Here is a 12485-nt window from a genome sequence, read left to right on the forward strand (position 1 = left end):
AACAACACAAGATAGTCCAAGTTGGCGCCAAGCCCATCTATATAATTGCTTGCTGTTATACATATCCTAAAAGAAGGAAAATGATCTTCGTCGGATCTTTTTTTTTAGGGATTCTAAGGATTATGTGATCGCGATAGTTCATCGTATTTAAAAAATATTTTAAAATTTAAAATTTAAAATTAAATATAAATAGTACCTGACAAAAATCGACTGCACGATATACGAGGAACTGTCATAATCACGGAATTTCTAGATCCGAGGAAAAGGATCCTCCCAAAAAGAAAAGTAAAAAATAGTAGGGAGCCACGTTGACGGATAGAAATGTATACACGTCGAGTGGTGGTGTCCACGTCATTAGAAGCTGACAGTGCCAAGTCGGTTGGTGTGAAATCCCAGCAGCTAGCTGAAGGAAAGATACGAATCGCCTAACAGAAAAAAAGAAAAAGTTGCAACGAACCACATCAACCATCACACTCTTCGTCGTCGTCTTCTTCGACAATCCAATCCGCAGCAAAAAAAATTCAAACCATCCAAAAAATCGACACGAAATCCGAATTGAAATTCGTTCCTTTCTCAGAATCCGACTGCATTACCGTACAGAATTCGTTTTCGCTACACCAAAATCCTCGTTTCGATCACAAATTTCATTTCTGCATTATATAGATACATATATATATGTGTGTGTATATGGACATGCATGCGATTGATCGGCGATTGTAGATTGGGAGGGAGAGATTGGGAATAGGAGGCGTGTTTGGGAAGCAGAGATGGCGTTGCTGCGCAAACTGTTCTATCGGAAGCCGCCTGATGGATTCTTCGAGATCTGCGAGCGAGTTTACGGTGCGCCATTCTTCCTTGATTTCTTCGGTTTCTGATCCTGCAGCTTTCGAATTTTGTTTTTTTTCTTCACATGTGAACCTGATAGAAATTCTGTGATGCCACTCCAATTTTGATCATTTATATATATATATATATATATATATATAAATGAATGTATATAGTCCTGCTTACATTGTGTTGTGTGCTTAATTCAATTGAGTATCAATTCTGAATTTAGGTACAATAGCTCTATTTTATGTTAATTTGTAAAGTTAATTAGTGTAACTGTAACATCATGTAATTGAACCTGGCATTTTTACAAAGGAGCAACGTTTCTGTTGTGCCAAGGCTCGTCCTCTTCACTCGACAGGAATGATAAAGATAAAAGTAAATTCTGTAGTCTTGGCTCTTAGCCAGTATTTGTTCAAAGCAGTTGAGTCGAAATTTGATACATTTAGGTACGAATTCGTTATTGTGCATTAATATAGAAGCAACATCTCGGCTAGAAAACTTTCAAAATATTTGTAATTATGAATTTGGTGAAATCAGATGATTAATGAACAGTGTTTCAGTGGTGCCGATGTCTAAAATGATTGAATGCCGATGAATGTGCAGATTGCTAGAAAATTGTAAGGAGAAATATTGGAATGTCTTTTAAATAGTCGTGTTTATGACCCATCTGTAAGCAGCTGTTTTTAGTCCATTGTTTAATGTCTGATTTTTGTGTCGATACAGTTTTTGATTGCTGCTTCACTACCGATGCGTGGAAGGAAGAAAACTATAAGGTTTACATAGGTGGGATAGTTGGTCAACTCCAAGATCACTTGCCAGATGCTTCATTCTTGGTGTTCAATTTCCATGATGGTGTGGCACAAAGCCAGATGGCCAGCATTTTGTCCGAGTATGATATGACCATTATGGATTACCCGCGGCACTTTGAAGGTTGTCCGGTGCTCACACTAGAGCTGATCCATCACTTTCTGAGATCAAGTGAAAGTTGGTTATCGCTCGGACAGAATAATGTGCTGTTGATGCACTGCGAACGTGGAGGTTGGCCTGTTTTGGCTTTCATGCTGTCTGCACTCTTGATTTACCATAAACAATATAGTGGCGAGCAGAGGACGTTGGACATGGTTTACAGGCAGGCTCCTTCTGAGCTTTTGCATTTGTTATCACCGCTAAATCCAATCCCTTCTCAACTGAGGTATCTCCAGTATGTGACGAGGAGAAATGTAGCCTTGGAATGGCCTCCTCTGGATCGAGCGCTTACCTTGGAGTGCGTCATTTTCAGATTTGTTCCTAACTTTGATGGGCAGGGTGGTTGCCGTCCTATTTTCCGCATATATGGACAGGACCCTTTTCTTGCTAATGATAAAACTCCAAAAGTCTTATTCTCAACCCCAAAGAAAGGAAAACCCATACGGGCTTACAAGCAGGTGATTTAATACTCTTTTGGTCTTACAGCTTGATTTCTCTGTATATTTTTTTATACTGAGACAGATTTATATACTCATTTAAATGGTTATTGCTGATCCAAATGGCCATTGACTATAGGTTCATCATTCCTGTCCCAACTTGAAATATCTACTTGTAGACTTTCTTTAACTGCACTGTCTTTCTTTTGTTCTCATTTGTTTTGACATGGTGTTATTCGTATCTTATTTATGCCAAACGTATGTTGATTTCAAGTTTTCAACTGAAGATGCTTTGCTTGGATGGTGGCCTAATCTTTATCTTATTTACCCTTCAACTACACTGCAGGTAGAATGTGAACTGGTTAAAATTGACATTAATTGCCATATTCAAGGTGATGTTGTGGTCGAATGTATTAGCCTACATGATGACTTGGAACGTGAGGAGATGATGTTCCGTGTCATGTTCAATACGGCTTTTATTAGGTCTAACATTTTGATGCTCAACCGTGATGAAATTGACATGCTGTGGGATGCTAAGGAACAATTTCCAAAGGACTTCAGAGTAGAGGTGTATCTCTGCTTCTTTTGATTACATGTTTCTATTTTGTGTGTTTCTTTTCTGACATATTCCTTGGTTACAATATGTTTTAAGATCCTTTTTTCAGAGATGGATGCTGTCACATCCATCATCCTGGGTGGCATGTCATGCTTTGAGGACAAGGAGGGCCTTCCGATGGAAGCATTTGCTCAAGTTCAAGAGATCTTTAACTACGTGGATTGGTTAGACCCCAAGTCAGATGCCACACTTAATGTGCTACAAGCAGCATCAAATATTATCCAAGAAAAATTAAACAGTGATTCTCCACGGAGTACTGGGAACGACTCGCAGGAAACAAGTCCAGGAAAGACCCCGAAGAAAAAGAACCTTCTCTTCTCTGATGACATGCAATCTGTGGCCTCACCGAGGCAATCTCAAGATACCAGTGTGAGTAAACAGCAAGCTAAACCCCAAGACATCCCAGCTACACCTCAGCCATCCAATCAAGGTGATTCAGTATCCCAGCATATTCCCCAACCTTCTCATTCAACCACAATGGGAGCATTTGCTCAAGTTCAAGAGATCTTTAACCATGCCACCTCACATATGCAGTCCCCAGATTCCACTGTGAGTAAACAGGAAGCTAAACCTTCAAAGACTGCACTTCAGCCACCCGATAAACATGATTCTGTGAGCCAGAAGATGCCCCAACCTTCTAAGTCAACCCCAATGGAAGCTAAATCTCAAGACATTCATACTGCACTTCAGCCAACCAATAAGCGGGATGCAGTGAGCCAGAAGATACCCCAACCTTCTCAGTCAACCCTGATGGACACTAAACCTCAAGACATCCATACTGCGACTAAACAAGAAGCCAAACCTCAAGATGTTTGTAGTGCGATTAAACAGGAAGCGAACCCTCAAGACATTCATGCTGCAATTCAGGCACCCAATAAATGTGATTCAGTGAGCCAGCAGAGGCCCGAACCTTCTCAGTCAACACCAATGGAAGAAGCTAAACCTCAAGACAATCCTACTGTGAAGAAACAGGAAGCTAAACCTCAAGACATTCCTACTGCGAAGAAACAGGAAGCTAAACCTCAAGACATTCCTTCTGCGAAGAAACAGGAAGCTAAACCTCAAGACATTCCTACGGCCAAGAAACAGGAAGCTAAACCTCAAGACATTCCTACTGTGAAGAAACAGGAAGCTAAACCTCAGGACATTCCTACTACACTTCAGCCATCCGATAAACTCAATTCGGTAAGCCAGAAGCTGCCGCAACCTTCTCAGTCATCCCCGATGGAAGCATTCAGTCAAGTTCAAGAGATCTTTAGCCATGCAGCCTCACCTGTGCAGTATCCAGATACCACTATGAGTAAACAGGAAGGTAAACCTCAAGATATTCATGCTGTGGAAGTTAGAAGTGCTCCAGTTGCACCATTAACACCTCCACCTCCACCTCCACCGCCACCTTCCAAGAGTACTTGTGCTAAAACAACTCTTCCTTCTCCTCCCAAACCGCAACTTCTGCCGCCTGATGTTTTAGTTTCAAAACCTGAAGACCCATCACTTTCTGAAGAGACTAAAAACTATTCATCGGATGGAGCCCAACAATCAACCACTAGTCATCCAGCTGCCTCTGGGATGCCAACCTCAAGTACCATTTCTGGCAAGGTGTTACCTAAAGCACCACCCACTCCGCGTTCTGAGGTTTCTTCATCAACCCGGCCTCCTCCAACTCCTTCAACTCCCCCACCACCTCCTCCAACACCGCCTTTGAAAGAGAACCTTGTTGACGGCTCCAGACCTCCGCCGCCTCCACCTCCTCCTCTTCACTCAGGGCAAGCTGGAGGCACTACAATCTCATCCCCAGTTCCACCACCACCTACTGCTCCCACTTCTTCCGCCAAACATGGAGCTCCTTCTGCCCCTCCTCCTCCACCTCCTATTGGTAAAGGAGGTTCTAAGCCGGGTAACCCTCCCCCACCACCTATTAGTTCCCCTGGTGGTGCGAAAGGACGCCTACTACGTACCATAAGTTCAAAAAATAATAATTCAAAAAAACTGAAGCCGTTGCACTGGTTAAAATTATCAAGAGCGGTTCAGGGAAGCTTATGGGCTGAGGCACAAAAATCTGATGAAGAGGCCAAGTATGATTTAACTTGCTACGAGAGAAGAGAAGAATTGTTTCATGTATAGATCTTCCAGCTTTTAACATTATTTCTTTTTAATATTGAGACAGGGCTCCTGAGATTGACATGTCAGAGCTTGAGACTCTTTTCTCAGTGGCCGCTCCGGCCCAGGATAAGGGTAGGAAGTCAGCTGCACATGGTTCGGTTGCCCCTAAATCTGAAAAAGTACAACTGGTAATTGTAATTTCAACTCTCAGTTAATGCACAACACAATTGCTCTTGAGGATTTGTTACTTGACGTGGTTTGTGTTCATCGTTATATTTCATAGTTTAATGCACTATCATGAATGAGGGATATGTGTTTTATTTCTTTCTTGCATATGAGCCTACTTTGTCTCTGCTTATTCATTTCACTATATATCTAACTGGCTTTTTATTTGTTTACTGCAGATTGACCACAGGCGAGCGTACAACTGTGAAATCATGCTTTCAAAGGTGAAGGTTCCGTTGAACGAGTTAATGGTATGCTTGATCGTAATTCCACAAGTTTATCTGCTTTCATCAACCTTGTTTTCAATATTAATCCCTATAAAATATGACGTTTTCTGTAATATTGACAGGATTCGGTACTTGCCCTGGAAGATACAGCATTAGATGTTGACCAGGTAGAGAACCTCATAAAGTTTTGCCCAACAAAAGAGGAGATGGAACTACTTAAGGTAAGTCTTTAGCTGAAGATGTAAGGTTTAGGTAAATCTTTCAAGTATACGTAATCTCATTTATTTTGTGTTCAGGGCTACACTGGAGAAAAGGAGAAGTTAGGAAAATGTGAACAGGTTTGCAGGATGTCATGAGTACATTTGTTTGTTAATTATATAATGTATTTTCCATTCCTTTATACATGGGGATTCCTTTATTAATTTTTTAATGTTTGTGGCAGTTCCTCTTAGAGTTGATGAAAGTACCTCGAGTAGAATCTAAGCTCAGAGTTTTCTCATTCAAAATACAGTTCTCTTCCCAGGTAAACTAGCATATGTAATTACTTATCAGCTTAGCTGTAATATTGTTTGGGTTTTATATTAAGACTTGCTGGTGGCACCGTGTAGGTCTCTGATCTTAGAAATAGCCTGAATGTAGTGAACTCTGCAGCAGAAGAGGCAAGCTATTCCTTCTTTTTTTCTCTTAATCCTTGATGGTCACCATTCAAGGATTATCAAATTCTTTATTTATCTTACAACCTGTTCTACTTATCAGATCAGGAATTCTGGCAAATTGAAAAGAATCATGCAGACGATTCTTTCATTAGGAAACGCTTTGAACCAGGGGACAGCTCGGGGTAAGCTCAAATTAATTTCGATTTCAAAACTTAGCAATGTAAAATATCGCAATGTCAAGCACATAGTTCAACACTTTGTATGCGGCCCGAATGTGTTCCATCTACATTGTCCTTGGAAACCTTTCATGTCATACATGCAACAGATTTTATGCTGCTAATTTGTGCTCATATTACCACTCCTTCTAACTGAGCCTAATAGTTCATATTGTATTTAGGCTCTGCTATTGGATTTAGGTTGGATAGCCTTCTTAAACTGATTGAGACTCGCGCACGGAACAACAAGATGACTCTCATGCACTATCTTTGTAAGGTACATTTTTCTGCTTATTCCCTATGGACTATCATTGTAATCCAATTGAAACTCTTATTTGTTTGTATTTGGTCGAATCTACTTGATATGCATGTCTTGTTAGTCATGGTCTTTCTTGATATGCCATAGGTACTCGTTGACCAACTACCGGAGGTTCTAGATTTCTCTAAAGACCTGGGCAACTTAGAACCTGCATCAAGGGTATTCTTTTTGTGTCTGGTTCATAATCTTCAGGAATTATCTGGCATCTATTGACTAACATTTTTGATGCGTTGCAGATACAATTGAAATTTTTGGCGGAGGAAATGCAAGCTCTAAGTAAAGGATTGGAGAAAGTTGTACAGGAATTATCCACCTCTGAAAATGACGGTCCTATATCAGAAAAATTCCGTAAGGTATGGATGATGCCATTAAAATGACAAAGGCGATATGCATGCCTTAAAGACTGATTTAACTACCAAAAGAGTCTATGGTGAGCACTCGCGCCTTGACTAATAGTTTCTCTTTTGACCTTTAGATTCTAAAGGAGTTCCTCCGATTCGCTGAAGGTGAAGTGAGGACTTTGGCCTCACTGTATTCTACCGTAGTAAGTCTTGGTCCGATGAGTACTGTTTCAAGGTTTCGTAATGTTGGATAAGTATTATTAACACAGAGCTGCATGATACAGGGTAGAAATGTAGACGCATTGATCCTTTATTTCGGAGAAGATCCCGCTAAGTGCCCTTTTGAACAAGGTACTCATTTAAGATTTGACCTTGTGTTTAGGACCTTCTAATTCTGTTAGCGGTTGTTCCCTGTTGTTCACAACTCTCAAGACGTGCCTTTCATAACCAGACCGACCATCTTCCTTCATAGTGTTTGTGGTTTGCTTAGTCGGCGGTTTACACAGCTCTGATCGGTTTAATCGCGGGCTACCTTTCTAAGTGCATCAATTTTCTGCTGCAGTTGTTACAACCTTGCTCAACTTTGTCAGAATGTTCAACAAAGCCCATGATGAAAACTGCAAGCAAAGTGAGAACGAAATGAAGAAAGCGGCAGAAAGTGAGAAGCTTAAGATGGGCGCTTCGAAGGAATCCGAACGATTGTTGCGTACTCCGATCCAGAGCAGCAACGTCAAATGATCGGGTTTCTAAATCCGACGTGTTCATCATCGTGGACGAAAAAAATACAACATGAACACAGGTTTGAGCAGAAAGGTTTCTTTTTCGTTTTCTCGTTTTCCCCTTTCCAAGGCTAAATGGGAAAAAGTTTTGGTATTTAATGGGCGGGATTAGAATGTAAATTAGCGTAGTCTGTACTTGTTTCGCAGATGTAGGCCTAGAATTATGAATCGACAAAACGTGACGCCGCAAGGCCGATTTTGTCCTCCGGTCCGGCATGCATATGCGTTTCCTAAACTTTTTTTATGGAGCGATGAAAGTTAAGGTTTCACAATAAAGCTAATTGACAATGTAGTGGTTTGCCTAATTAATTATAAGCACATGCGGTGTGGAATTGACAGGGTGCAGGATAACCTGCTCTAATAACATAAAAAAGTTGATGTTCAACTATAGAATCAACTGGCAATATAAGTAGTAGTTCGATTAGCTTATAAGCACATGTAATGTAAGGTCTTTCTTCTTCCGATGTAGAATTGATGTTCTCGACATGATAGAGGTCCAAAGCAATACGTCAGTAGGGACTTGTGCGACGTTAGATTGCAGCAGTTTCTTTTATTGATATAAATAAATAGAAGAGGAATTTGTGATAGTTCCTTCAGTTTTCTTAAAATTTTGTACGTTTAATTTACACTTTTGAAATGTGGGTTGCATTGAGATTTCGGGGTCCTGTGCAAAATTTATAAAGATTTCTTTTTAAGATATATATATATATATAGGAATTGCTTAAGGGAGGGATCCCCATTTTTTCAAAAAAATGGGGATACGCTCCCTACCGTTGGATTTGACTTTAATGAAATCATGTGGTTGAGATTCTGTGGCCTGTGTTTTAATCTCAACCACACAATTTCATTAAAGTCAATCTAACGGTGGGGAGCGTGTCCCCATTTTTTTTGAAAAAATGGGGATCCCTCCCCTTAAGCTCCCTGTATATATATATATATATATATATATATATATATATATATATATATATATATATTTTAAGTATGACAATATATTGATACTAGAAAATAATAACTTAAATCAAAACAACCTTTAAGACTCAATGATTGTAAGTTTACAAGTGTCATTAAATAAGTAAAAAGAGTTATAAACATAATCTTCATTAAATAATAGAAAAAAGTTCAATCTTAAGCAACCAAATAAAGAAAAAAAAGCCTTTAAAAACTCTAACTTTAGAGTTTCACTTGAATGTATAGCATTATTATATAATTAATAAAATTGAAAAGAAAATCGTTTTTAAGGTGGTGTTATTAACACTCCTAATATCTCATTGTGCATTATATTAGAAAAAAAAAAAGAATTACACTTATAAAAGTGCACTATAAGATTTTAAAGTGCTAATAAAATCATTTTTTTTAATATATAACATTATTACATATAAATATAAGATACCAAAAAATTTTGAGGACCATGTGCGATTGCACATTTCGCTCCCCTCAGCGCCGTCTCGAATTGGGTTGGACTAGTTGGTCGAGCTTTCCGCCCTTGCATGGTTGTACTCAAGTTTGAATCCCTCTGCACCACTGTAATCGTTCTTAATATTTTAGTTTCCCTTTTGAAGTTTTGATACCAAGAAACGATGGTTGACCTGTCTGATCTGTGTTCGATCCACCTATATTAACTAACACTTGTTTGTTGGAGTTGGTCGCTGCTGTTTTGTATAATCATACTTGTGATCTACAAGTTAGGAACAAAGTTTGCATTACTTAAATCGAATTTTATCAAATTCTGGGCTCTTAGCATAGCTCATGAAATGACAACAATTACGTCGCGGACTAATGATTTGTGGACAATATAATTACTCTGCGGACTAATTGTATAATGACATGTGATATTCCACTTTATATTTCAAACACACTAAAATCTCTCGAGATTTATCTCGTCATGACTCATGATTAATGATGTGAGAATCTGTTCTAACTTCTCATAGCTAAGCATCAGTGTGGATTGAGACATTTGATTCATAACTTCAATAAGCTAACACTTTATGTTTTTTTTTTCTTCTCATTTCTGTTGGTCGCTTTCTGGTTTAAGGATTGAACCAATACACCTACTACAATGGAAAGAGAGCGACGTGACTTGGTTGTCACGTTTTTTCGACATTAGGTTTTATCGTTGCAACGAAAATGAAAGCAACAAAACTTTACGAGAGTAACTACCTATTAATATTTGTGATTCGATTCCGCTAAAAAATTACAGCACTCGCTCATAAAAACAACCAATGCACATTTATTTATTATTCGACGTCCTCAATCATTTATGAAATTTAAACTCAAATTTAATAGTCAAAATGTAGGTAGGGTAGAGAGAGCCTTGATCAACAAAATGCGACTATTGTGGACCAAAAATACTTGTCCGGTCAAAACTATATAGTATAATAATAAAAATGTAGATATCGTATCGGTCGTTGGCACGTGCGGCTTTAGCTGTACCATCCCCGACAGTATGTCTTGTGAGATGTGTGTGTGGAGCCCGAGCAAATCACGTGCCCGCAACGTTACAGAGATGCAGGGGATTGATTCCTTCTTCTCTTTCAATCCCAATATTTACATTTTGTTTTTCCATTTTTTAACTCTATTTTTTTCTGTGCCACCAAATCCCCGTAGACTGCAACGACGTCCATCTCCTAGGATTCTCGCCGGATTCTTTTTATGAAAATCTTGAAAAACTTTTAATCATATTTTTTCATTGTACATCATACGATTAAAAAATATTTAAAATTGAACATAATCATCTGACGAAAACTGATCGTATGATCTATAGTAAACGTATATAATTAAAGGATCTTCGGGATCCTCACAAAGAGAACCCGACAAGGATCCTATCTCCATCTCCCTCCTCTCCAACTATTTAAATACATATTTTCACAAATTACGGTGCACAAAACAAAGTCGATTATTAACATTCAAAATTAGCGAGCCAATGAGTTTGTTATTCAGTTCATTATTTGAATTTTCGAGTTTAATTTTCCTCTTGTCACTTAGTTGCACAACATTTGAATTTTTGAGTTCAATTTCTCCTCTTTTACCGCAATAGGTTAAATATATTCTCCATTTTATTCGAAGTTTCGAGTTTGATTTTCCGTTCCTTGCGCGACACAGAAAGTCTCGAATTCCATTCTCCCCTCTTGTACTTTTACTGAATTAAAAATAATAATAAAATAGGAAATAAAATGGGTGTGTGTCGGTGCTTTTTTTATCCTTTTTCTCATCCTTTATCTTTGTCTTTGGATCCGGCGGTGGCGGGTGAGAGTTTGTGGGGAAATTGGCTGAAACATTACGTGTCGCGGCCTGAGTGCAGCATTACGTATCATATGGACTCACACGCCGATTCCAAAAATGGTGGTGGGCCCACGACGAAAATGATAAATGTTATTTCCTACCCTACCCCAGTAATAAAATGAATTAACTAAAAATTAATTAGTTATTATTTTTTTAATGAAGTTACTTTTTTTGTTTGTTATGTATATATATGATTAAGATAAACGACGTATTTATTTAAAATAAATGCTAAAGAGATTCTTTCAAAATGGGACCTTTACGACATTCCACCGTCCTATTTTTTAGCACAATTCTCAGGATAACATCTTAAAATATATTGCTAAGTATATGAGGTGACGGATATCCCATGAAGGATCTCATTTGTATTTATTCTATTTAAAAAGTTATGAGTTGAGCTGAGCACCTAGCAGCGTCAGCTTGTAATTAAGTAGGGCATTAAGATGCTTGATGGAAGTGGAGCCCAACCCAAGTGGGTAAAAGTGTATGAAATCTATTTATAAACCATGTCACTTAGTAATATGATTTAATGGTATTTCTCCTAATTTGTAAGTGATAAGTCTTAGATTCGATTATGGTCAAAGGTGAATTTGAACCACGTTATTATTAGTTTATTGTAAGACTAGCCCACCTCCTATTCCTAATGTAAAAAATATTGTTTGTTAAAAAAAAAGTTATGAGTTGAGGAAAAAAAACGAGTATAAAAGGTTGTACCCAGTGCACAAAGCTCCCGCTTTACGCAGGGTCTGGGAGAGGTGAATGTCGGCTAGCCTTACCCCCATTTATGGAGAGGGGGTCTCGAACCCGATACCTACCGCTCATGGGCAAAGACACTTGACATCGCACCAAGTATGAAATTAAAATAATCTTTTAATTATAATTACAAACAATGCATTTAGATGTTTTGTGCTTCCTTTCGTTGGTGTTGGATTCCATATCGGCATCAATCAGTCAGAAGCCAAACATCATTGGGATGGCCTTGTCCTTTCAAATTATTATTAATTATTAGTTTAGATAAAACTTAATTTGCATATCCTTTGTTGTCGTTACCTCCTGCCAAAGTGGAATCAAGATTCTAATTCCATGAGGCACTTTAATTAAGTTCCCACCAAATATATAATTATGGTAAATGTGGCTTAAGCAATAATAATCAAGCATTATGTATTACTTTTTCTATATTCATGTAGTGGGTCAACTGATTAGGTTTTTTAGGTAGCTAACACCCTTAATTATGGCCATTATAAATAGTAAATAATGCACAATGTTGATTTACATTGATTACAATGTGAAACTATTTTATTCTCAATGCGAATCGATGTAGAATATCGCTTGTAATAAAGAAACTAAACTCAAATAACGACAAAGCATATGTAGCTTATATGCTTAAAAACATTTTATATCGCATCTGAAGTTTTGTTTTCGTATTCTCCGTCTTCAATATCACTTGATAGTCGTACCACAGATGAGGTCGTCCTTGCAACTGACAATGTA

At 38.3% G+C, this 12485-nt stretch overlaps 1 protein-coding gene across 2 annotated transcripts; it reads left to right on the plus strand.

Moving 5' to 3' along the window:
- The first annotated feature begins 386 nt into the window (after positions 1 to 386).
- LOC103424784 (formin-like protein 18) lies at positions 387 to 8007 on the plus strand. Of its 2 annotated transcripts, none has more exons than XM_029093727.2 (17): positions 387 to 840; positions 1555 to 2255; positions 2581 to 2802; positions 2887 to 4925; positions 5018 to 5141; positions 5358 to 5429; positions 5528 to 5626; positions 5702 to 5743; positions 5848 to 5928; positions 6014 to 6064; positions 6162 to 6243; positions 6459 to 6553; positions 6683 to 6754; positions 6832 to 6948; positions 7071 to 7139; positions 7221 to 7287; positions 7388 to 8007. In XM_029093727.2, the coding sequence occupies exons 1-17, from the start codon at positions 768 to 770 to the stop codon at positions 7474 to 7476; spliced, it is 4095 nt and encodes a 1364-aa protein (XP_028949560.2). In that variant the 5' UTR covers positions 387 to 767; the 3' UTR covers positions 7477 to 8007. The 2 variants fall into 2 exon arrangements, with proteins under 2 accessions (XP_028949560.2, XP_008361099.3); XM_008362877.4 differs by having other exon boundaries at positions 7499 to 8007.
- Positions 8008 to 12485: the final 4478 nt, after the last annotated feature.

The sequence above is a fragment of the Malus domestica genome, chromosome 15 (genome assembly GCF_042453785.1).
Source record: "Malus domestica chromosome 15, GDT2T_hap1".
In the NCBI taxonomy this organism is placed as follows: Eukaryota; Viridiplantae; Streptophyta; class Magnoliopsida; order Rosales; family Rosaceae; genus Malus; species Malus domestica.